We start from the raw sequence: 25,095 nt of genomic DNA on the forward strand, positions 1-25,095 counted from the left end.
CCCAGAAATAGCAGGAAAGGGCCAGGATTCACCAGAGCCCTTCCTGACACTGCACAGGGGTCCCTCCTGCATAGGGGTCCCTCCAGGCGTGGCTCCTTGGTGCAAGGTGGGGATACCTTCAGAGGTGATGGCTGTGTCTTTCTGGGATTTTTTTTGGCAGGGGGGATTTTTAGGACCACACCCGTGGCATGTGGAAGTTCCCAGGCTAGGGGCTGAATAGGAGCTGTAGCCACCAGTCTACACCACAACCACAGCAATGAAGGAGCCGAGCCTCATCTGCGACCTATACCACAGCTCATGGCAACGCCGGATCTTAACCCGCTGAGCGGGGCTAGGGATCGAACCTGAGTCCTCATGAATACTCGTCGGGTTCTTTAACCATTGATCCACAACGGGAACTCCTTTCTGGGGTTTTTTGGAGACACAGAAGGGGAACTGGACATCAGGAGGTTTGCATAAACACTCCTACATCAGGAATCACTGAGGATGCCTTGCAGCTGTGCCTGGGGATATTGGACTTAAGGGAGCAGGGAGGTCTGGAGTGGGAAAGGCTGGGTGGAGTTCATCTCCATAGCAACCAGAAACAGCCCCAGACAAGTCCTGGCTGAGCTTTCTGAAGGAGGAGCAAGAAACTTGTGTTACTGAAATACCCACGGCCAAAATGACATGCCCCATGACATGGCGTCTGCCACTCCATCTTTGAAGCCCTACCAACCAACAGCAAACGGCAGAAAGTTGAGCGTTACCAAGAGTTTCCTTTCTCTGACTGGCTTATTTGAAAGATGATGACCAGCTGTGTAAAAACAAAAGCAAAACGGTGTATCCAGCATGAATTTGCTCCATATTACACTCGGGTACAAGAAATGTGAATTTTGGTATTTTTCCTAAATCATGAAGTTTGATTAGGAGCTGCCCTTCGCCAAGAGGGTAAGGAATTCAACCTCAGGTGTGAGTTGGGGTGGGGGTGGGCGTGGGAGCGTGTTTGGGAATCCTTGCAACTCTTCCTTTGTCTTCCCACAGTGTTCTCCCTGTGTGCATGTCTGTGTCCAAATTTCCCCTTTTTGAAAGGACACCAGTCATATTGGGTTAGAGCCCATCCGAATGACCTCATCTTAACTAATGATGTCTGCCAGGGCCCTACTTCCAAATAAGGTCACTGGACTTCCCCGGGTGGCTTAGCGATTAAAGGATCCAGCCTCATCACTGCAGTGGCTCGGGTCAGTGCTATGGTGCAGGTTCCATCCCTGGCCTGGGAACATCTGCAGGCTGTGCGCATGCCCCAAAAAAAGTCACGATTTGAGGTACTAGGGAGTAGGAATTTAACATAGGAATTGGAGTGGTGGGTGGGGACACAATTTAACTCCTAACACCCACTGTCTAACCTGGGCTCTGCCATACTGGGACTCTGCATTTCTCCATCACCTGCTGCTCCCTGCCCAGCTCGGCCAACAGGGGGCGCTAGAGGGCCTGCAGGGCTGGAGGATCTGGGCGGCCGCTTCCCAGCTGCTGCCTGTTCCATCCTTAGGGGAAGGCTTCTTCACATGGGCAGCGGCGGGTCCTTAGCGGCCGCTAAGTGCAGCTTGTAGTTTTTCCAGCCTTTGCAGAACCAGCTGCCTCCAGCCCCCTTCGGAGACGCCAGCACCCGCGAGCGTGTGCCCTACTCAGAGAGCTGAGGTTTTGTTCCCAGGGGCTTTTCCTTCAAGCCTTTGTGTTTTCATTATCCTGACTTTGCCCTTAGGTCCCCCAGCCCAAGTTCGGGCACCTCTGGGACACCTTAGAATTATTTTTTTCACCTCTTCGGTTACCTAGCAACCGAATTTTAAAGCAACATGCCTAGCTTTACACCTTTGTGAATTCTTTGTATTAAATTCTCTCTGTTCAGATAGCTGGACCCCCAAACCCCCATTCTTGATATTCAGGCACCCTCCTCCCCACCCACCTCCAATTGGCCACAGGCCACCTCTCAGGATTGTCCTGTGGGAGCAGGGTGGGTGGGGGGTAGGCGGCTACCAGGGGAGGATCCGCTAAACTCTGCTCCAGTCTCTGGAAAGCACCCCTTCCCTCTCCAAGTCCAGCCATTCTGCCCCCTCCGTCCTGCGGCCCCAGCTCCAGACAAAAGCTTTGTATTTTCAAAGTATCTGGCAACTTCTGTGTTCAGCCAGAGCTGAGAACCACTGTTAGGGAGCCCATAAGCCCGCCCTGGGGAAAAGAAGGCTTTGCCTGCCCTTTCGGTTTAGAGATGGAAAAAGGCCTGTTAGCCCTTTGAGCCTCCTAGCACACAAAGAGTGAAGCAAAGATGTGATATTAACGGAGTTCCTGTCGTGGCGCAGCAGAAACGAATCCAACTAGGAACCATGAGGTTGCAGGTTCAATCCCAGTGGGTTAAGGATCCGGTGTTGCCATGAGCTGTGGTGTAGGTCACAGATGTGGCTTGGATCTGGTGTTGCTGTGGCTGTGGCGTAGGCTGGTGGCTACAGCTCTGATTCAACCCCTAGCCTGGGAAACTCCATGTGCCGTAGGTGCAGCCCTAAAAAGACCAAAAAAAAAAAAATGGTATTCAAAACAAAACATAAAAAACAAACAGGAGTTCCCATTGTGGTGCAGCAGAAACAAATCCGACTAGCACCCATGAGGATGGAGGTTTGATCCCTGGCCTTGATCAGTGGGTGGGGGATCCAGCGTTGCTGCGAGCTGCAGTGGGGTAGGTCCCAGATGTCCAATCCTGTATTGCCGTGGCTGTGGCATAGGCTGGCAGCTGTAGCTCCGATTCAACCCCTCCCGATGCCACGGGTACAACCCTGAGAAGCAAAAAACAAAACAAAACAAAAAAACAAAGAAAACACCCCAAACTATTGTCCATACCAAGAAGGTGAAAATGACTTAAATTTCACTGACAGTAACCCTTTAATAACCTGACTGTGGAACTGTGAGGAAGGGAGAGCTTCAGCCACAGGCGCTGGATGGATGTGGTGCTGAACCAATCGTGGGGTCCCCTCTCCTGCCTGGCAATGAGCCAATCCGCTGACACTTGGTTGTGGTGAAGGAAAGCGTAGCTTTTAAGGAGAGCGCCCTGCAAGGAGTCCAGGCCAGCCGGGCTCAAAAGACCAGAACTCCCCTGTGACTTTCAGAGAGAACGGTTTTTAAAGACAGGCTGAGAGAGGGTTTGCACAAGTCAGACACTTAAGCCAGAATTAGTTAAGCCAGCTATCTGGCTGCAGGCAGACTTCCGATTCATCACGTGTCCCTTCCTGTCAGGAGGCCCCAGTGTGGCCGAAGCATTGTGTGTTCATAATTGTGTATTTTTACACTTTATTTATTTTATTTTTTTGTCTTTTTGGCCTTTTCTAGGGCCACACCCGAGGCATATGGAGGTTCCCAGGCTAGGGGTTGAATTGGAGCTGTAGCTGCCGGCCTACACCAGGGCCACAGCAATGCGGGATCCGAACCGTGTCTACGACCTACACCACAGCTCACGGCAATGCTGGATCCTTAACCCACTAAGTAAGGCCAGGGATCGAACCCACAACCTCATGGTTCCTAGTCTGATTCGTTAACCACTGCGCCACAACGGAAACTCCTTTATACAATTCTTAAACAGGGCCTCCAACACTGGATAGGATTCAGGCCCCATAAAACCTGCCTCTGGGAGTTCCCACTGTGGCATGGTGGGTTAAGAACCTGACTGCAGCAGCTTGGGTCACTGCAGAGGTGTGGGTTCCATCGATCCCTGGCCCAGGGGCATTGACGTAGCTGTGGCATAGGTGGCAGCTTAAATTCAGTCCCTGGCCCTGGGGAACTTCCATATGCCATGGGTGTGGACATTTAAAAAAAAAAAACAAAAATGAAACCTGTCTCTGCCTCTGCTACCAACAAGGTTCCACAAAAGGGTTGGGAACTGCACTGTTGCCCTAACCTCCCTCTTACAGTCCTTTTTTTTTTTTTCCTTTGCTTTTTAGGGCCGCACCCACAGCATATGGAAGTTCCCCAGACCTGGGGTCAAATCAGAGCTACAGCTGCCGGCCTACACCACAGTCTCAGCAATGCCAGATCTGAGCCGTGTCTGTGACCTACACCACAGCTCACGGCCATGCTGGATCCTTACCCCACTGAGCAAAGCCAGGGATGGAACCCAAGTTCTCATGGATACTAGTTGGGTTTGTTACCACTGAGCCACAACGGGAACTCCCTTTATTTAAAAAAAAAAAAATTGGAGTTCCCGTAGGGATGCAGTGGTTAACAAATCTGACTAGGAACCATGAGGTTGCAGGTTTGATCCCTGGCCTTGCTCATTGGGTTAAGGATCTGGCGTTGCCGTGAGCTGTGGTGTAGGTTGCAGACGAGGCTCAGATCCCGCATTGCTGTGGCTCTGGCGTAGGCCAGTGGCTATGGCTCCAATTCGACCCCTAGCCTGGGAACCTCCATATGCCTCAAGTGTGGCCCTAAAAAGCAAAAATAATAATAATAATAATAAAATATGCACAGTAAACAAAACAGTACACAAGAGCATACAATACACAAGGAGTCGCCTGCCAACCTTAATTCCCAGAGCTGTGCCTCAATGGGATAATGCTAAAAAAACAATGTCTGGTGGATCTTTCCAGAAATGTAATATCTAGACTTAGATGTGGAAGTATATGTATTCACCACTCTGTCCTGACAAACCTTAGCACTCTTTTTTTCGTTTGTTTTTTTAGGGTGGCACCCACAGCATATGGAGGTTCCTAGGCTAGGGGTCCAGTTGGAGCTACAGCTGCTGGCCTCCGCCAGAGCCATAGCATCCTACCCCGCAGCTCACAGCAACTTCAGATCCTTAACCCACTGAGTGAGGCCAGGGATCGAACCCGCAACCTCATGGTTCCTAGTTGGATTCGTTTCCGCTGTGCCACATCGGGAACTCCTAGATTTACAAGTTTAAAATCACGGTATAATTTAAATGAGAAATGGGTTTAAGGAGGGAAAAGGAGGATGAGAGAGACCTTGCCTCTCTCTAGAGAGATGGAGAGGACATGACCCCCACCTCCCTGTCCCAAATCCGGGAAAGAAGACCCAGAAATAGCAGGAAAGGGCCAGGATTCACCAGAGCCCTTCCTGACACTGCACAGGGGTCCCTCCTGCATAGGGGTCCCTCCAGGCGTGGCTCCTTGGTGCAAGGTGGGGATACCTTCAGAGGTGATGGCTGTGTCTTTCTGGGATTTTTTTTGGCAGGGGGGATTTTTAGGACCACACCCGTGGCATGTGGAAGTTCCCAGGCTAGGGGCTGAATAGGAGCTGTAGCCACCAGTCTACACCACAACCACAGCAATGAAGGAGCCGAGCCTCATCTGCGACCTATACCACAGCTCATGGCAACGCCGGATCTTAACCCGCTGAGCGGGGCTAGGGATCGAACCTGAGTCCTCATGAATACTCGTCGGGTTCTTTAACCATTGATCCACAACGGGAACTCCTTTCTGGGGTTTTTTTGGAGACACAGAAGGGGAACTGGACATCAGGAGGTTTGCATAAACACTCCTACATCAGGAATCACTGAGGATGCCTTGCAGCTGTGCCTGGGGATATTGGACTTAAGGGAGCAGGGAGGTCTGGAGTGGGAAAGGCTGGGTGGAGTTCATCTCCATAGCAACCAGAAACAGCCCCAGACAAGTCCTGGCTGAGCTTTCTGAAGGAGGAGCAAGAAACTTGTGTTACTGAAATACCCACGGCCAAAATGACATGCCCCATGACATGGCGTCTGCCACTCCATCTTTGAAGCCCTACCAACCAACAGCAAACGGCAGAAAGTTGAGCGTTACCAAGAGTTTCCTTTCTCTGACTGGCTTATTTGAAAGATGATGACCAGCTGTGTAAAAACAAAAGCAAAACGGTGTATCCAGCATGAATTTGCTCCATATTACACTCGGGTACAAGAAATGTGAATTTTGGTATTTTTCCTAAATCATGAAGTTTGATTAGGAGCTGCCCTTCGCCAAGAGGGTAAGGAATTCAACCTCAGGTGTGAGTTGGGGTGGGGGTGGGCGTGGGAGCGTGTTTGGGAATCCTTGCAACTCTTCCTTTGTCTTCCCACAGTGTTCTCCCTGTGTGCATGTCTGTGTCCAAATTTCCCCTTTTTGAAAGGACACCAGTCATATTGGGTTAGAGCCCATCCGAATGACCTCATCTTAACTAATGATGTCTGCCAGGGCCCTACTTCCAAATAAGGTCACTGGACTTCCCCGGGTGGCTTAGCGATTAAAGGATCCAGCCTCATCACTGCAGTGGCTCGGGTCAGTGCTATGGTGCAGGTTCCATCCCTGGCCTGGGAACATCTGCAGGCTGTGCGCATGCCCCAAAAAAAGTCACGATTTGAGGTACTAGGGAGTAGGAATTTAACATAGGAATTGGAGTGGTGGGTGGGGACACAATTTAACTCCTAACACCCACTGTCTAACCTGGGCTCTGCCATACTGGGACTCTGCATTTCTCCATCACCTGCTGCTCCCTGCCCAGCTCGGCCAACAGGGGGCGCTAGAGGGCCTGCAGGGCTGGAGGATCTGGGCGGCCGCTTCCCAGCTGCTGCCTGTTCCATCCTTAGGGGAAGGCTTCTTCACATGGGCAGCGGCGGGTCCTTAGCGGCCGCTAAGTGCAGCTTGTAGTTTTTCCAGCCTTTGCAGAACCAGCTGCCTCCAGCCCCCTTCGGAGACGCCAGCACCCGCGAGCGTGTGCCCTACTCAGAGAGCTGGGGTTTTGTTCCCAGGGGCTTTTCCTTCAAGCCTTTGTGTTTTCATTATCCTGACTTTGCCCTTAGGTCCCCCAGCCCAAGTTCGGGCACCTCTGGGACACCTTAGAATTATTTTTTTCACCTCTTCGGTTACCTAGCAACCGAATTTTAAAGCAACATGCCTAGCTTTACACCTTTGTGAATTCTTTGTATTAAATTCTCTCTGTTCAGATAGCTGGACCCCCAAACCCCCATTCTTGATATTCAGGCACCCTCCTCCCCACCCACCTCCAATTGGCCACAGGCCACCTCTCAGGATTGTCCTGTGGGAGCAGGGTGGGTGGGGGGGTAGGCGGCTACCAGGGGAGGATCCGCTAAACTCTGCTCCAGTCTCTGGAAAGCACCCCTTCCCTCTCCAAGTCCAGCCATTCTGCCCCCTCCGTCCTGCGGCCCCAGCTCCAGACAAAAGCTTTGTATTTTCAAAGTATCTGGCAACTTCTGTGTTCAGCCAGAGCTGAGAACCACTGTTAGGGAGCCCATAAGCCCGCCCTGGGGAAAAGAAGGCTTTGCCTGCCCTTTCGGTTTAGAGATGGAAAAAGGCCTGTTAGCCCTTTGAGCCTCCTAGCACACAAAGAGTGAAGCAAAGATGTGATATTAACGGAGTTCCTGTCGTGGCGCAGCAGAAACGAATCCAACTAGGAACCATGAGGTTGCAGGTTCAATCCCAGTGGGTTAAGGATCCGGTGTTGCCATGAGCTGTGGTGTAGGTCACAGATGTGGCTTGGATCTGGTGTTGCTGTGGCTGTGGCGTAGGCTGGTGGCTACAGCTCTGATTCAACCCCTAGCCTGGGAAACTCCATGTGCCGTAGGTGCAGCCCTAAAAAGACCAAAAAAAAAAAAATGGTATTCAAAACAAAACATAAAAAACAAACAGGAGTTCCCATTGTGGTGCAGCAGAAACAAATCCGACTAGCACCCATGAGGATGGAGGTTTGATCCCTGGCCTTGATCAGTGGGTGGGGGATCCAGCGTTGCTGCGAGCTGCAGTGGGGTAGGTCCCAGATGTCCAATCCTGTATTGCCGTGGCTGTGGCATAGGCTGGCAGCTGTAGCTCCGATTCAACCCCTCCCGATGCCACGGGTACAACCCTGAGAAGCAAAAAACAAAACAAAACAAAAAAACAAAGAAAACACCCCAAACTATTGTCCATACCAAGAAGGTGAAAATGACTTAAATTTCACTGACAGTAACCCTTTAATAACCTGACTGTGGAACTGTGAGGAAGGGAGAGCTTCAGCCACAGGCGCTGGATGGATGTGGTGCTGAACCAATCGTGGGGTCCCCTCTCCTGCCTGGCAATGAGCCAATCCGCTGACACTTGGTTGTGGTGAAGGAAAGCGTAGCTTTTAAGGAGAGCGCCCTGCAAGGAGTCCAGGCCAGCCGGGCTCAAAAGACCAGAACTCCCCTGTGACTTTCAGAGAGAACGGTTTTTAAAGACAGGCTGAGAGAGGGTTTGCACAAGTCAGACACTTAAGCCAGAATTAGTTAAGCCAGCTATCTGGCTGCAGGCAGACTTCCGATTCATCACGTGTCCCTTCCTGTCAGGAGGCCCCAGTGTGGCCGAAGCATTGTGTGTTCATAATTGTGTATTTTTACACTTTATTTATTTTATTTTTTTGTCTTTTTGGCCTTTTCTAGGGCCACACCCGAGGCATATGGAGGTTCCCAGGCTAGGGGTTGAATTGGAGCTGTAGCTGCCGGCCTACACCAGGGCCACAGCAATGCGGGATCCGAACCGTGTCTACGACCTACACCACAGCTCACGGCAATGCTGGATCCTTAACCCACTAAGTAAGGCCAGGGATCGAACCCACAACCTCATGGTTCCTAGTCTGATTCGTTAACCACTGCGCCACAACGGAAACTCCTTTATACAATTCTTAAACAGGGCCTCCAACACTGGATAGGATTCAGGCCCCATAAAACCTGCCTCTGGGAGTTCCCACTGTGGCATGGTGGGTTAAGAACCTGACTGCAGCAGCTTGGGTCACTGCAGAGGTGTGGGTTCCATCGATCCCTGGCCCAGGGGCATTGACGTAGCTGTGGCATAGGTGGCAGCTTAAATTCAGTCCCTGGCCCTGGGGAACTTCCATATGCCATGGGTGTGGACATTTAAAAAAAAAAAACAAAAATGAAACCTGTCTCTGCCTCTGCTACCAACAAGGTTCCACAAAAGGGTTGGGAACTGCACTGTTGCCCTAACCTCCCTCTTACAGTCCTTTTTTTTTTTTTCCTTTGCTTTTTAGGGCCGCACCCACAGCATATGGAAGTTCCCCAGACCTGGGGTCAAATCAGAGCTACAGCTGCCGGCCTACACCACAGTCTCAGCAATGCCAGATCTGAGCCGTGTCTGTGACCTACACCACAGCTCACGGCCATGCTGGATCCTTACCCCACTGAGCAAAGCCAGGGATGGAACCCAAGTTCTCATGGATACTAGTTGGGTTTGTTACCACTGAGCCACAACGGGAACTCCCTTTATTTAAAAAAAAAAAAATTGGAGTTCCCGTAGGGATGCAGTGGTTAACAAATCTGACTAGGAACCATGAGGTTGCAGGTTTGATCCCTGGCCTTGCTCATTGGGTTAAGGATCTGGCGTTGCCGTGAGCTGTGGTGTAGGTTGCAGACGAGGCTCAGATCCCGCATTGCTGTGGCTCTGGCGTAGGCCAGTGGCTATGGCTCCAATTCGACCCCTAGCCTGGGAACCTCCATATGCCTCAAGTGTGGCCCTAAAAAGCAAAAATAATAATAATAATAATAAAATATGCACAGTAAACAAAACAGTACACAAGAGCATACAATACACAAGGAGTCGCCTGCCAACCTTAATTCCCAGAGCTGTGCCTCAATGGGATAATGCTAAAAAAACAATGTCTGGTGGATCTTTCCAGAAATGTAATATCTAGACTTAGATGTGGAAGTATATGTATTCACCACTCTGTCCTGACAAACCTTAGCACTCTTTTTTTCGTTTGTTTTTTAGGGTGGCACCCACAGCATATGGAGGTTCCTAGGCTAGGGGTCCAGTTGGAGCTACAGCTGCTGGCCTCCGCCAGAGCCATAGCATCCTACCCGCAGCTCACAGCAACTTCAGATCCTTAACCCACTGAGTGAGGCCAGGGATCGAACCCGCAACCTCATGGTTCCTAGTTGGATTCGTTTCCGCTGTGCCACATCGGGAACTCCTAGATTTACAAGTTTAAAATCACGGTATAATTTAAATGAGAAATGGGTTTAAGGAGGGAAAAGGAGGATGAGAGAGACCTTGCCTCTCTCTAGAGAGATGGAGAGGACATGACCCCACCTCCCTGTCCCAAATCCGGGAAAGAAGACCCAGAAATAGCAGGAAAGGGCCAGGATTCACCAGAGCCCTTCCTGACACTGCACAGGGGTCCCTCCTGCATAGGGGTCCCTCCAGGCGTGGCTCCTTGGTGCAAGGTGGGGATACCTTCAGAGGTGATGGCTGTGTCTTTCTGGGATTTTTTTTGGCAGGGGGGGATTTTTAGGACCACACCCGTGGCATGTGGAAGTTCCCAGGCTAGGGGCTGAATAGGAGCTGTAGCCACCAGTCTACACCACAACCACAGCAATGAAGGAGCCGAGCCTCATCTGCGACCTATACCACAGCTCATGGCAACGCCGGATCTTAACCCGCTGAGCGGGGCTAGGGATCGAACCTGAGTCCTCATGAATACTCGTCGGGTTCTTTAACCATTGATCCACAACGGGAACTCCTTTCTGGGGTTTTTTTGGAGACACAGAAGGGGAACTGGACATCAGGAGGTTTGCATAAACACTCCTACATCAGGAATCACTGAGGATGCCTTGCAGCTGTGCCTGGGGATATTGGACTTAAGGGAGCAGGGAGGTCTGGAGTGGGAAAGGCTGGGTGGAGTTCATCTCCATAGCAACCAGAAACAGCCCCAGACAAGTCCTGGCTGAGCTTTCTGAAGGAGGAGCAAGAAACTTGTGTTACTGAAATACCCACGGCCAAAATGACATGCCCCATGACATGGCGTCTGCCACTCCATCTTTGAAGCCCTACCAACCAACAGCAAACGGCAGAAAGTTGAGCGTTACCAAGAGTTTCCTTCTCTGACTGGCTTATTTGAAAGATGATGACCAGCTGTGTAAAAACAAAAGCAAAACGGTGTATCCAGCATGAATTTGCTCCATATTACACTCGGGTACAAGAAATGTGAATTTTGGTATTTTTCCTAAATCATGAAGTTTGATTAGGATCTGCCCTTCGCCAAGAGGGTAAGGAATTCAACCTCAGGTGTGAGTTGGGGTGGGGTGGGCGTGGGAGCGTGTTTGGGAATCCTTGCAACTCTTCCTTTGTCTTCCCACAGTGTTCTCCCTGTGTGCATGTCTGTGTCCAAATTTCCCCTTTTTGAAAGGACACCAGTCATATTGGGTTAGAGCCCATCCGAATGACCTCATCTTAACTAATGATGTCTGCCAGGGCCCTACTTCCAAATAAGGTCACTGGACTTCCCCGGGTGGCTTAGCGATTAAAGGATCCAGCCTCATCACTGCAGTGGCTCGGGTCAGTGCTATGGTGCAGGTTCCATCCCTGGCCTGGGAACATCTGCAGGCTGTGCGCATGCCCCAAAAAAAGTCACGATTTGAGGTACTAGGGAGTAGGAATTTAACATAGGAATTGGAGTGGTGGGTGGGGACACAATTTAACTCCTAACACCCACTGTCTAACCTGGGCTCTGCCATACTGGGACTCTGCATTTCTCCATCACCTGCTGCTCCCTGCCCAGCTCGGCCAACAGGGGGCGCTAGAGGGCCTGCAGGGCTGGAGGATCTGGGCGGCCGCTTCCCAGCTGCTGCCTGTTCCATCCTTAGGGGAAGGCTTCTTCACATGGGCAGCGGCGGGTCCTTAGCGGCCGCTAAGTGCAGCTTGTAGTTTTTCCAGCCTTTGCAGAACCAGCTGCCTCCAGCCCCCTTCGGAGACGCCAGCACCCGCGAGCGTGTGCCCTACTCAGAGAGCTGGGGTTTTGTTCCCAGGGGCTTTTCCTTCAAGCCTTTGTGTTTTCATTATCCTGACTTTGCCCTTAGGTCCCCAGCCCAAGTTCGGGCACCTCTGGGACACCTTAGAATTATTTTTTTCACCTCTTCGGTTACCTAGCAACCGAATTTTAAAGCAACATGCCTAGCTTTACACCTTTGTGAATTCTTTGTATTAAATTCTCTCTGTTCAGATAGCTGGACCCCCAAACCCCCATTCTTGATATTCAGGCACCCTCCTCCCCACCCACCTCCAATTGGCCACAGGCCACCTCTCAGGATTGTCCTGTGGGAGCAGGGTGGGTGGGGGGGTAGGCGGCTACCAGGGGAGGATCCGCTAAACTCTGCTCCAGTCTCTGGAAAGCACCCCTTCCCTCTCCAAGTCCAGCCATTCTGCCCCCTCCGTCCTGCGGCCCCAGCTCCAGACAAAAGCTTTGTATTTTCAAAGTATCTGGCAACTTCTGTGTTCAGCCAGAGCTGAGAACCACTGTTAGGGAGCCCATAAGCCCGCCCTGGGGAAAAGAAGGCTTTGCCTGCCCTTTCGGTTTAGAGATGGAAAAAGGCCTGTTAGCCCTTTGAGCCTCCTAGCACACAAAGAGTGAAGCAAAGATGTGATATTAACGGAGTTCCTGTCGTGGCGCAGCAGAAACGAATCCAACTAGGAACCATGAGGTTGCAGGTTCAATCCCAGTGGGTTAAGGATCCGGTGTTGCCATGAGCTGTGGTGTAGGTCACAGATGTGGCTTGGATCTGGTGTTGCTGTGGCTGTGGCGTAGGCTGGTGGCTACAGCTCTGATTCAACCCCTAGCCTGGGAAACTCCATGTGCCGTAGGTGCAGCCCTAAAAAGACCAAAAAAAAAAAAATGGTATTCAAAACAAAACATAAAAAACAAACAGGAGTTCCCATTGTGGTGCAGCAGAAACAAATCCGACTAGCACCCATGAGGATGGAGGTTTGATCCCTGGCCTTGATCAGTGGGTGGGGGATCCAGCGTTGCTGCGAGCTGCAGTGGGGTAGGTCCCAGATGTCCAATCCTGTATTGCCGTGGCTGTGGCATAGGCTGGCAGCTGTAGCTCCGATTCAACCCCTCCCGATGCCACGGGTACAACCCTGAGAAGCAAAAAACAAAACAAAACAAAAAAACAAAGAAAACACCCCAAACTATTGTCCATACCAAGAAGGTGAAAATGACTTAAATTTCACTGACAGTAACCCTTTAATAACCTGACTGTGGAACTGTGAGGAAGGGAGAGCTTCAGCCACAGGCGCTGGATGGATGTGGTGCTGAACCAATCGTGGGGTCCCCTCTCCTGCCTGGCAATGAGCCAATCCGCTGACACTTGGTTGTGGTGAAGGAAAGCGTAGCTTTTAAGGAGAGCGCCCTGCAAGGAGTCCAGGCCAGCCGGGCTCAAAAGACCAGAACTCCCCTGTGACTTTCAGAGAGAACGGTTTTTAAAGACAGGCTGAGAGAGGGTTTGCACAAGTCAGACACTTAAGCCAGAATTAGTTAAGCCAGCTATCTGGCTGCAGGCAGACTTCCGATTCATCACGTGTCCCTTCCTGTCAGGAGGCCCCAGTGTGGCCGAAGCATTGTGTGTTCATAATTGTGTATTTTTACACTTTATTTATTTTATTTTTTTGTCTTTTTGGCCTTTTCTAGGCCACACCCGAGGCATATGGAGGTTCCCAGGCTAGGGGTTGAATTGGAGCTGTAGCTGCCGGCCTACACCAGGGCCACAGCAATGCGGGATCCGAACCGTGTCTACGACCTACACCACAGCTCACGGCAATGCTGGATCCTTAACCCACTAAGTAAGGCCAGGGATCGAACCCACAACCTCATGGTTCCTAGTCTGATTCGTTAACCACTGCGCCACAACGGAAACTCCTTTATACAATTCTTAAACAGGGCCTCCAACACTGGATAGGATTCAGGCCCCATAAAACCTGCCTCTGGGAGTTCCCACTGTGGCATGGTGGGTTAAGAACCTGACTGCAGCAGCTTGGGTCACTGCAGAGGTGTGGGTTCCATCGATCCCTGGCCCAGGGGCATTGACGTAGCTGTGGCATAGGTGGCAGCTTAAATTCAGTCCCTGGCCCTGGGGAACTTCCATATGCCATGGGTGTGGACATTTAAAAAAAAAAAACAAAAATGAAACCTGTCTCTGCCTCTGCTACCAACAAGGTTCCACAAAAGGGTTGGGAACTGCACTGTTGCCCTAACCTCCCTCTTACAGTCCTTTTTTTTTTTTCCTTTGCTTTTAGGGCCGCACCCACAGCATATGGAAGTTCCCCAGACCTGGGGTCAAATCAGAGCTACAGCTGCCGGCCTACACCACAGTCTCAGCAATGCCAGATCTGAGCCGTGTCTGTGACCTACACCACAGCTCACGGCCATGCTGGATCCTTACCCCACTGAGCAAAGCCAGGATGGAACCCAAGTTCTCATGGATACTAGTTGGGTTTGTTACCACTGAGCCACAACGGGAACTCCCTTATTTAAAAAAAAAAAAATTGGAGTTCCCGTAGGGATGCAGTGGTTAACAAATCTGACTAGGAACCATGAGGTTGCAGGTTTGATCCCTGGCCTTGCTCATTGGGTTAAGGATCTGGCGTTGCCGTGAGCTGTGGTGTAGGTTGCAGACGAGGCTCAGATCCCGCATTGCTGTGGCTCTGGCGTAGGCCAGTGGCTATGGCTCCAATTCGACCCTAGCCTGGGAACCTCCATATGCCTCAAGTGTGGCCCTAAAAAGCAAAAATAATAATAATAATAATAAAATATGCACAGTAAACAAAACAGTACACAAGAGCATACAATACACAAGGAGTCGCCTGCCAACCTTAATTCCCAGAGCTGTGCCTCAATGGGATAATGCTAAAAAAACAATGTCTGGTGGATCTTTCCAAAATGTAATATCTAGACTTAGATGTGGAAGTATATGTATTCACCACTCTGTCCTGACAAACCTTAGCACTCTTTTTCGTTTGTTTTTTTAGGGTGGCACCCACAGCATATGGAGGTTCCTAGGCTAGGGGTCCAGTTGGAGCTACAGCTGCTGGCCTCCGCCAGAGCCATAGCATCCTACCCCGCAGCTCACAGCAACTTCAGATCCTTAACCACTGAGCGAGGCCAGGGATCGAACCTCATGGTTCCTAGTCGGATTCATTAACCACTGCGCCATGACGGGAACTCCGTTTAGCACTCTTTCCATATCAGCACAGAGAATTTGACCTCATTCTTTCTTTTTTGGCCCTACCCAGTGGCATGGAGAAGCTCCTGGGGCAAGGATCAAACCTGCACCACAGGGGAGTGCCCATCGTGGTTCAGTGGTTAAGGACTCCGTCTAGGAACCATGAGGTTGCAGGTTCCATCCCTGGCCTCGCTCACGGGTTCAGAATCTGGCGTTGCCGTGAGCTGTGAGGTAGGCCGGCTTCACCCCTAGCCTGGAACCTCCATGTGCCATGGGTGTGGCCCTAGGAAAAAAATAAAAGACAAACTTGTGGCACAGCAGTGACAATGTCTGATCCTCAGTCTGCTGCACCACCAGGGAACTCCTGACTTCATTCTTTCCACCACTGCTAAGATTGCATGTAGAGAAATTAACCTAACCTTTCAGGGCAGATTTTATCATGTCCATGATGCACTTCTTCCTTGCACGTATTCTGCAAGGTCCAACTTGGTTTTGCACAAGACCTCCAGGGGCTGGTCCCTGTTTCATAATATTTTCTAGTTTTTCATCCTTCACCTAGGGAATCTGACTCAAAAGGAAAATTAGGCAGGTGGATCCCACCGTGGGACACTATCTGTCAGGAAATCAGCTGTCTGCTTAAAATCCAACTCTGATCACTTAAGATTAAAGATGCACCAGCACTGCCAGGTGGGACACCCCCCTCCCACATTTCCCACAAAGATTCACCTCAGAGGTGGGGGAGTTTACACAACCACAGGGGCTCCCCCCCCGCCCCCCCCGAGGGGGTAGTAGTGCTGGGTCACGATGATCAGCCCTATTTTGTAAGCTCCCCGTCTTGCATTGTGCCCAGATCCATTCAGTTACTTGAATTCTGGTTTAAATCTTCTGGCCTGGAAAATGCTGGGGAGCCCAATTGCAAAGCCTGAACATTCTAGAGGGAGCAGCGCCACGCGAGGCCAGCTGTGGTGGAGGCGGCGGTGAGGTGTGGCCGCTGGACCCAGGTTCCTCTCCCAGCGCGGTGAGTCTCACCGCCCACCTCGGAGGGTGTGGCTTTGATTTCCTGGAAGAGAAGGCAGTTTTTCCGGATTCCCTTCTGCCAGTCAGCCAGCCCATCACATCCTGGAACAAAGACTGGGTCCTGCACTCATCTATATATCTCAGCGGTTACTTAAGTGGGTTGGGCTGCGGGGGAAGGAGGGACAAAGTCATGTAGAAAGCGTTCCCTAAACGTTTGTGGGGAGTCCCATCATGCCTCAGTGGTTGACAAGCCGAACTAGTGTCCATGAAGAGGCAGGTTCGATCCCCTGCCTCGCTCAGTGGTGGGGCTCTGTTGTTGCTGTGAGCTGTGGCGTAGGCCATCAGCTACAGCTCCACTTGGACCCCTAGCCTGGGAACCTCCATATGCCGCAGGTGCGGCCCTAAAAAATAAAAATAAGAAAATAAACATTCGTGGGCTGAAAGAAGGTGCCCCAGTAAACGGTCACCGCTGCACACAGCAGCCTTCACGTCCAGGGCCTTTATGACTAACTCCTCTGTGACTCGCGCAACTGTTTATTTCAGTCCTTTGGTCGACTGGGTGGAAGAGGGTGGGAAGTGCGCAAGCTGATGAGTTATGCAATTAGTGGAGTCAATCCACGCCTAGAGTCTGTGAGACTACAAGTTCCAGCATGCGTCCGTCCACTAGCCTAGGGAGAGGTCGAGGTGGGCGAGCAGTGCTTCTGGGAATTGTAGTCTCGAACTTGTTTGTGATGCAGGCGAAACTAGCGGGGAGGGGAGCGGGAGTAAACTATTAGCACGTGATGGCCGGATCAGGTGGTAGGGCCAACCTCCGCGCAAGAGCTGTGATTGGCTGACTCTAATACGAACGACGCCACTAGGGGCGGGGCCAAAGAAGGGCGCAAGCGCACTGCGTTTCGAGTCGAGTCTCGGGACCCTTTTCCGAGAGACCATGGCGCTCAACAAGAATCACTCGGAGGGCGGCGGAGTGATCGTCAACAACACCGAGAGGTGAAAACACTGCGCAAGGACCCTGGAGAACCGCAGGGCGGTTGTGGAGGGTGTAGGCGCTGGGCGGTCGACGGTGGGAAGTAAACCCGTGAAGACGGGACCTGACGGGGGGATGGGGGGTAACGGCTGGGGGCGGGGTGGAGGAAGGTGGGTGGGTCGTGAGGGAGCCGCCGGGGGTGTAGCGATCAGCTGTGGGTGAGGGTGGGGCGGCTGGACGGGGACCGGGTACGGAGAGACACATGGGGCCTGCGGGTAGTTCTTGAGCCCTTTTCCCAGAGTAGGTGACTTTAGAAATGGGGAGAGCCTTTGGCAAAAAATAATTACCATTTCGTGGGTATTTACTATGCTACTATGAGTCAGAGATGGCGCCTCTTTTACCTGCTTAAGTACATGAGCCCTGTTCGGCAGATGCTATTACTCTACGCATTTACATGCCGAGATAGTGAGGCACGGAGAGGTTAAGTAACTTGCCTGAAATCACAGAGCTGAAAGTACCAGGAGAGGAGTCTGATTCCAGAGTCAGTAGGCTTAACTGTCAGTATGTAGCCTTCCGGTATATTCCGGAACTGCTCAGTTTCCAGATAGGAAACCGAGGCCCAGAAGTGAAATTACGTAATTAATATTTGTCATATGTCGAAAACATTTTCTGTAAAGCTCTGTCTTTGCAGACAGACAGACAGGTTACTGATTTCCTGTTGGCTTGGATCACTCCCAGAGAGAGGTCTTCCACATCAAGGTTCTTCCTATCCATCCGCAGTCAGTTTTCTCTCTCCTTGGACGGCATTGAGAATGAGACCAGCCAGCTCTGGTTGAGCTAGGCTGACCCTAAAGCGCCTCTTGAAGGAGCAGAGGAATCTGAGCCCCCAGACGAGGTTTGGTGGGACCAGAGCCTATAGCTGGCTAAGGCAGTACCCAACCCAGAGCTGTCGCCTTGGAAAGCTTGATGAGTCAGAGGAGGTTCCTAGGGAGCCCCAGACCTCAGAATACTGACTTTTCCTCCATCTCACCTGCCCAGGGTCTGCCAGGTCCGACTCTTCCTGGCAATGACCTCTTTTCTCTGAGCTCTGCTGCTCTTTTCTGGTTCCAGTCCTTTTCCCCACTCACCTCTCCCCTGTGAAGGAAGCTGTGTCATCTGGGAGGGGAACGAAGACACACGGAGCCGTATGAACTTGAACCTCATTGTCTTGAAATCAGAGAAACCGCACATTGCTCCTGGTGTGTAGCCTCTCTGTGTGTGAGCCAGTCCCAGGCCTGGACAAACCCTTTTCATGCTCCTTGGGAACCTATCCCGGGACTGTTTCTTTCCCTCTCAGTGACACTTTTCTGGGACAATGTATTTATCCCGCTGGGCCTCCTCCCTGGCATAGGACTCAGTGCTGCTAAATAATGGTGTGCCTTGTTTTAGAGGATGCTTCATTTCCCAGAAAAAAGAAAAAGGAATTGTGGAAACAGTAATTGAACTATACATGCAGCATTTAAAATTTGATGTGTAGGAGTTCCTGTCGTGCTCAGTGGTTAACGAATCCGACTAGGAACCATGAGGTTGTGGGCTCAATTCCTGGCCTTGCTTAGTGGGTTGGGGATCCTGCGTTGCTGTGGCTCTGGCGTAGGCCAGTGGCTACAGCTCCGATTAGACCCCTAGCCTGGGAACCTCCATATGCCGTGGGAGCTGCCCTAGAAAGGCAAAAAGACAAAAAAATAAATAAATAAATAAATAAAATTTGATGTGTAAAAGGGTAAACCATACTCTTCAAGTCATGAACCCCTTTGAGAGTGGCAAAAATTACAGAGTCCCCCCCAAAAATGCAGGTACACCGTCATCTCCAGGGCTTATGGACTGACAGCCCTGCAGACCCAGCTTATGAACCCCAGGGTTTTTTGGGTTTTTTTTGTCTTTTCAGGGCCGCATCTTTGGCGTATGGAGGTTCCCAGGCTAGGGGTCAAATCGGAGCTATAGCTGCCGGCCTACGCCAGAGCCATAGCAACACAGGATCCGAGCCGTGTCTGCGACCTACACCACAGCTCATGGCAACACCGGATCCTAACCCACTGAGCAAGGCCAGGGCTTGAACCTACGTCCCTATGGATACTAGTTGGGTTCGTTACCGCTGAGCCACAGTGGGAACTCCATGCACCCTAGGCTTAAAGGAACCCTGACGCGCGCCCTTTGCTAATGGCCAGAGTCATGTCTTCAAATGTTTCTGTGGCAGGCTTAGAAAACACACCCAAACCGGAACGCCTATGCTAAGGACCTAGAAGAAAAGCAAAGTGCTAACCCAGATAATCTGACCTGACTTGAGGATTACGGCGTCTCCGGATCCCTGCCACTCTTGTCTGCTCTGGCACTTAGAGGCTGTGTGCGTGGGGTTTGGGAGAGTCTGTAGAGCCCCAGCTCGCTCCTCTCTTCCACGCTGCGATTGTCGTTTCCTCGCAGCGGCTGAAACAGACAACGTGCTGGCAACTCCTGGTCGGCACCTGCTCACCGGGAGGGTCCAGGCCCTGGGGGTGACGGAGCGGGACTCCAGCCTTTCTCATCGGGGCCTTTCCGCTTCTCTCCTCAGCATTCTCACGTCCTGTGACCATGTAGAGCTGACCTTCAGTGACATGAGGAATGTGCCCGAGGCCTTCAAAGGCACCAAGAAAGGCACCGTCTACCTTACCCCGTACCGGGTAAGTTGCACAGCGAGGTGGTTGGTTTGGCGGCTCGTGGCCCCTGGAGGCCACTGTGAGGTCAGCCTCAGCCTTGGGAGTCTCGTGGCCTCTGAACCGTGGTGACTGTTCGTGGGTGTCTGTCACATATGCCCGGCTCTGGAACCCCCAGGCTCTTTGCGCAGCTGAGCTGACCCCTGGCCAGTGAATCTGGGCAAATTCCAGAGCTGTTGCTGCAGAGTATCTGTAGCTGGAGGCAGCTGCTGGGCTGACCTGGGCCTGGGGGGAGAGGCTGTTTTTTTCGGGTCTTGCAGGAGTAGCCGTGAGGCCTTCGTGCACATCCGAGTGATAAGCACGGTAAATAGGATACAGGAGCAGGGCCACAGCCTCCGGACTGGGCAGAGAGCCCGGCAGAGCCCTGCAGACGAGAAATGCCAGACTGCAGAATGGGCCTTGCCAGAGAGTTACCCGGCAGACTCAGAGAGACTTCTAGAGAAATACGAAAGGACACGCGTGGAAGAGCATCGCTGCCTGGAGCTACCCAGGAGTTAGTCGTGAGGGTGGCTGCAGGAAGAGAGACTAGGGTCCCAGAGCCTGGCTCTGGGGGTTCAAGTTGACACCTTCGGAGTTCCCTCCCGGCTCAGAGGGTTAAGGAGCCTGTGTGGTCACTGAAGTAGCTTGGGTGGCTGCTGTGGTGCAAGTTCAATTCCTGACCCAGGAACTTCAGAGTGCCTTGGGTGTGGCAAAAAAAAAGAAAAAGCTGGCCTCTTTAATCAGGGAGTGTGGTTTTGGGTATGAAGCAGAAGGTTCTCTGGGCGTGGGCTGGGAGTCTCTTGCTGCTGTTTGGGCAGTGAGTCTGCTGAAGCTTCAGACAGCCCCTTCCCCCGGGCCTGATGCCTGCTGCCAGTCGCTCTTCTCAGCTCCCAGCAGCCCTTCCTGCCCTGCCCCCGCCTCTCTGCCTGGCCTTGCCAGCCCTTCGTTGGGCTCCACGTCTGCCGCCTCCTCACCACTGCACTGCCGGAGCACCTGTCCTCACACGTAATGTCTGCGAGCCACACGCTTCTCTTGTGAATTCACACATCTGGCCTCTCCAGCCAGGAGAGGCCTTCCACTCTAAAAAGTGCTCTCCCAGGAGTTTCTCTTGTGGCTCAGCAGTAACAGACCCAACTGGTATCCATGAGGATGTGGGTTTGATCCCTGGCCTCGATCAGTGGGTTGAGGATCCAGCGTTGCTGTGAGCTGTGGTGTAGGCTGGCAGCTGTAGCTCCGATTTGACCCCTAGCCTGGGTACCTCTGTGTGCCGCCGGTGCAGACCCAACCCCCCCCCCGCCCCGCTACCGCCACCCAAAAAAAAATGCTCTCCCAGAGCGTTGGGTGCAGAGAGCTCCCTGGGGCTGCCGGACGCTGGCTCAGGCCGCCTGCCTCCTCCTTGGGGGTGGACTTGTCACCCACAGGAAGTGATGCTGAGCTGGCTGTGGTTCGGCTGGTGATGGCCGGCCTCTCTCCCTGCAGGTCATCTTTCTGTCCAAGGGGAAGGACGCCATGCAGTCCTTCATGATGCCCTTCTATCTGATGAAGGCCTGTGAGATCAAGCAGCCTGTGTTTGGGGCCAACTACATCAAGGGAACAGTGAAGGCCGAAGCAGGAGGTGGGTGACAAGGGGGCTCGGGGAATGGGCCGGGCTTCCAGAGAGGCGCTCTGGGCGCCTCTGACTGCTGCCTGGGGACGTCCTCTTTGGACCCTGATCGCCCTAGCCTTGACTCTGGACTTGCTTCCAGGACCAACCCTTGGGCTGCCAGCTGTTCAGTTGAGGGGGCGGGCGGGGGGTGCTGAGAGCTGGGAAACACATGAAAGATGACAACTCAGAAAAAAAAAAAATGACAGCTCAGATCCTTTTCAGGGTGAGAAGTCAGCAAAATGACTGCAGACAAGTGAAGATGCTTACATGACCTGCAGAGTGTGTTCAGATGTTATGAGAAGGAGCTGCATCAGGTTCTTAGGAAGGGCCTCTTCCCTGGAGCCAGGCAGAGCCGGCTGTCTCCGTGTGACACCCAGAGGGGCCCTGCCTGGTGACAGGCTCTTTGCAGACCCCAGAGGCCCCTGCGTTGAACTCACCTTCCCTCTCACACTCCGCCAGGCCAAGCCCTGCCACTGAGCACATGGTTCCCCTGGGACGGAAGTCAGGCTGGAGGAGCCAGGGGTCCGTCCTCAGGCCCCCTTGGGACTGGAGATGCGCTCTGAACTCGTTTGGCAGCTGTTGCCGAGTGCCTTTCCTCCTGGGAAGCCGTTTTGTTGGGGGTGGGAGGCCCTCGTGCAGATGTGCTCACAGGGCTGGGGCTGGGAGGGCGAGCTTGTTCTGAGAAGGAGAAGCCCCAGTTCCAGACAGTGAAGCGGGCCTGTGCTGGAAGCGGGCAGGAGGCGGGCTGGCCCTTCCCTGCAGGCCTGCAGAGCGGGGTCGGGGCCTGGAGAGGGCGAATGGAACAGCCACCTCTTCCGACCTAACCCTAACGTAGCTGCTGCTCCTGAGCTGTGATGCGCTGTTCCCTCCCCAGGTGGCTGGGAAGGCTCTGCGTCCTACAAGTTGACCTTCATGTCAGGGGGTGCCATCGAGTTTGGACAGCGGATGCTCCAGGTGGCATCGCAAGGTATCAAGCCTCCAGGATATAGGGGCCAAGGACGCGTTGGATGTGGGTGGTGGTTTGTTCATTTGGGTTTGTTTACTTTCTGTTTTGTTTTTGAAGCAGTCGGGAGATGAGTCTCTGGGCCCTGGCTGCCCAGGGCCAGGAGTTGGGAAGGAAGCCTCTAGTTGGCGTCACCCTCCTGCACCTCAAAGGCTGGGTTTCCCCTGCCTGGAGCAGGTGTAGGACGTTTTGAGAAAGCTTTTCGGACTCAAAGGATGTTTACCGTGGCTTCATAGAAACAAACAAAAGGCCAGGCGTTAGGCTACCATCAGGCAGCCAGGCCCTCCCCTCCCCCGACGCCAGCCTCCCCAGCTCCATTCTTTACCCCTTCTGAGCCTCCCTGCTTCCCTCTCTCCACCTTCCTGCACCTCCTCCACCCCCCTCTGACCTCTCTCCCCATCCTGACCCCTCACCTCGCCCCCGACCAAGGCCAGCTCAGACATGGTGGGAGCAGAGTGGGCTGGGGTAAGGTGTGTCTGCCGTGCACGTCCCCAGGACCCGCAGCTCCCCGCGGCAGGCGGTGGGCCGCCCTCCCCGCAGCCCCCGAGACAGGCGACACTCACGTCTCTCTCCCCTTGTACTGTAGCCTCCCGAGGTGAAGCCCCCAACGGAGCCTATGGTTACTCTTACATGCCAGCGGGGCCTATGTCTTCCCCCGCCAGTCGCCAATGGACTGTACCCCTGCCCTCCTGGCTACCCCTACCCACCGCCCCCACCCGGTGAGTGAGTCCTTCCCTGCCCGCCCGCCCCCCACCCGCCACTAACCACGCCCACCCCGGCCAGGGCTTCTAGAGGGGAGACTGGCTCTTTGACCTGCTCAGGACGGAGAAGCTGGAGAGGCCCGGGAGGGTGCCCGGAGGGTGCCCGCCGAGGGAGCCAGGGCCGGGCTGCTCACTGGGTCCTTGTCACTCTCTTGCCGAGCAGAGTTCTACCCAGGACCGCCCATGATGGACGGGGCCATGGGATACGTGCAGCCCCCGCCACCGCCCTACCCCGGGCCCATGGAGCCTCCGGTCAGCGGCCCCGACGTCCCCTCCACTCCTGCAGGTGAGGCCCCTGGGCGGCTGGCAGGGGACCTGCAGCGTGGTGGCCTGGCGGTGAAGAGCTAGAGTCCAGCCCCGCCCCGTCCCTTGGCTGGCTGTGTGCCCTGGGGCCCAGGGGGTCTCCCTGTGCACAGAGCCGGCTCAACCACAGCACCGGCCACCACTCTCAGCGGGTGGGTCTGTGGTGACAAGCAGATGGGGAGGGGGGTGTAAAGGGACCGGACGGGATGGCGCAGCACGTGGGAAACGTTAACCACTATTTTACTGATGGGACTAGCTCCTCAGCACCAGCCCCCCGAGTGCTGGGGGGCCGGGGCTACTGGGGCAGCGGAGGACGGGGGGGGCTTATCCCAGCATCTGCTCTCACAGCCGAAGCCAAGGCCGCGGAAGCAGCCGCCAGCGCCTATTACAACCCGGGCAACCCTCACAACGTCTACATGCCCACGGTGAGGGGGCGGGGAGGGAGCGGCCCGGGCTGCAGGGACCCCCGCAGCCCTTCTGCTGGGATCGAAGGGTGGGAGGGACCCCGTCTTGTTTCGACCCTTCTAACGTGATCGTTCCTTTCTTCCTCAGAACCAGCCTCCGCCACCCCCCTACTACCCCCCGGAAGATAAGAAGACCCAGTAGGCCCTCCCACCCTCCTCCCCTCCCCTCGGGGCTGAGTCTGGGGAGGGGGTGGGGGAGGGCCTCGTCCTTCCTCCGGGTTTGAATAGAAACGTTACCAGGAAGCAGCCTTGAGGGAGGGGAAGGGCCCCCCAATGCGGGAGGCTCCCGGCTTCCCTTTCCCCATCCCGGGGCGGGGGCGCCCCCTGGCTCCTGTCCTGCTCTAAGCAGCGTCTACCCACGGAGGGACTCTCTGGCCACCTCCTCCGCCACAGTCCAGCGCCCTCGTTTTGGCAGCCACCTTATCCGCCGGCGGGGGGCGGGGGGGGGTGCGGCGGCGAGGGCCCCCGGGGCCCCCCCAGGCCCTGCTCACATTCCATCCCCTCCCGCCTGAGCCTGGCGGTGGAAGGCCCCCTTCCCACCGACTGACTGTCAGCCTACATTCCGTTCCCGGCCGGCCTCGGCCCCCGCTCCGCTTGCCTGCCCTTCCCTGGCCCGTCATTGTCGTTGGTCATCCTGTTGCCACGGGCTCTTGATCTTCGGAGCTTTCCGGTGGCGGGTGGCATCTGGGCAGGGCCGCTGCGGCTGGGGAGGGACACCCCCCCCCCCCGACTTCCCTGCTAGTTTTCTGGAATTCGTTTCCTTTGGCTTTTTCTGTTTTCCCTCTAGAAGGGGCTTCTCCGACTCGAACTGCAGAATGCATGTCCATTGGGGGCTCTGGGTGGGCTGGGGACCAGGCACCTGACCCCTGTGGCCTGGCCTTATCACCGACACGACCTCTCGCCAGCCACTCAGCCTGCCCTCTTCCCTTTAAACTTCATGTCTGGTTGGCATATGCCCCTTGGATGCACTAAAATTGCTCTTATTTGCTTCTGGACTGGCCATGAAGTGAGGAGATGGTTATTTAAAGAGAATTCCGTATTTATTTGACACACACAAAAAAATCCAGTTAATATATTAATGTGAAATAAACCCTGTTTGCACCTTGATCTGTCTGCTGAAAATGTGAACTAGTAAACACGAAGTGACTGGACCCTGTCTGGCTCTGTGTGTGGTGACGGCTGAGCGGGGAAGGGGAGCTGCCTGGCTGGCTGCCAGGGGTGGTGGCTCTGGGAGACGGGCTCCCTCCCATGTGAGGGTCCCT

The 25,095-nt window shown here is 53.7% G+C and overlaps 1 protein-coding gene across 1 annotated transcript; it reads left to right on the forward strand.

Moving 5' to 3' along the window:
* WBP2 (WW domain binding protein 2) lies at positions 16,819 to 24,984 on the forward strand. Its single transcript, XM_003131191.5, is given in 9 exon segments — positions 16,819 to 16,975; positions 19,537 to 19,645; positions 21,137 to 21,272; positions 22,177 to 22,269; positions 22,892 to 22,946; positions 22,948 to 23,024; positions 23,230 to 23,352; positions 23,718 to 23,794; positions 23,922 to 24,984. Coding segments are annotated over 9 exon segments (783 nt in total). The 5' UTR covers positions 16,819 to 16,916; the 3' UTR covers positions 23,976 to 24,984.

Source organism: Sus scrofa, chromosome 12, assembly GCF_000003025.6.
Source record: "Sus scrofa isolate TJ Tabasco breed Duroc chromosome 12, Sscrofa11.1, whole genome shotgun sequence".
In the NCBI taxonomy this organism is placed as follows: domain Eukaryota; kingdom Metazoa; phylum Chordata; class Mammalia; order Artiodactyla; family Suidae; genus Sus; species Sus scrofa.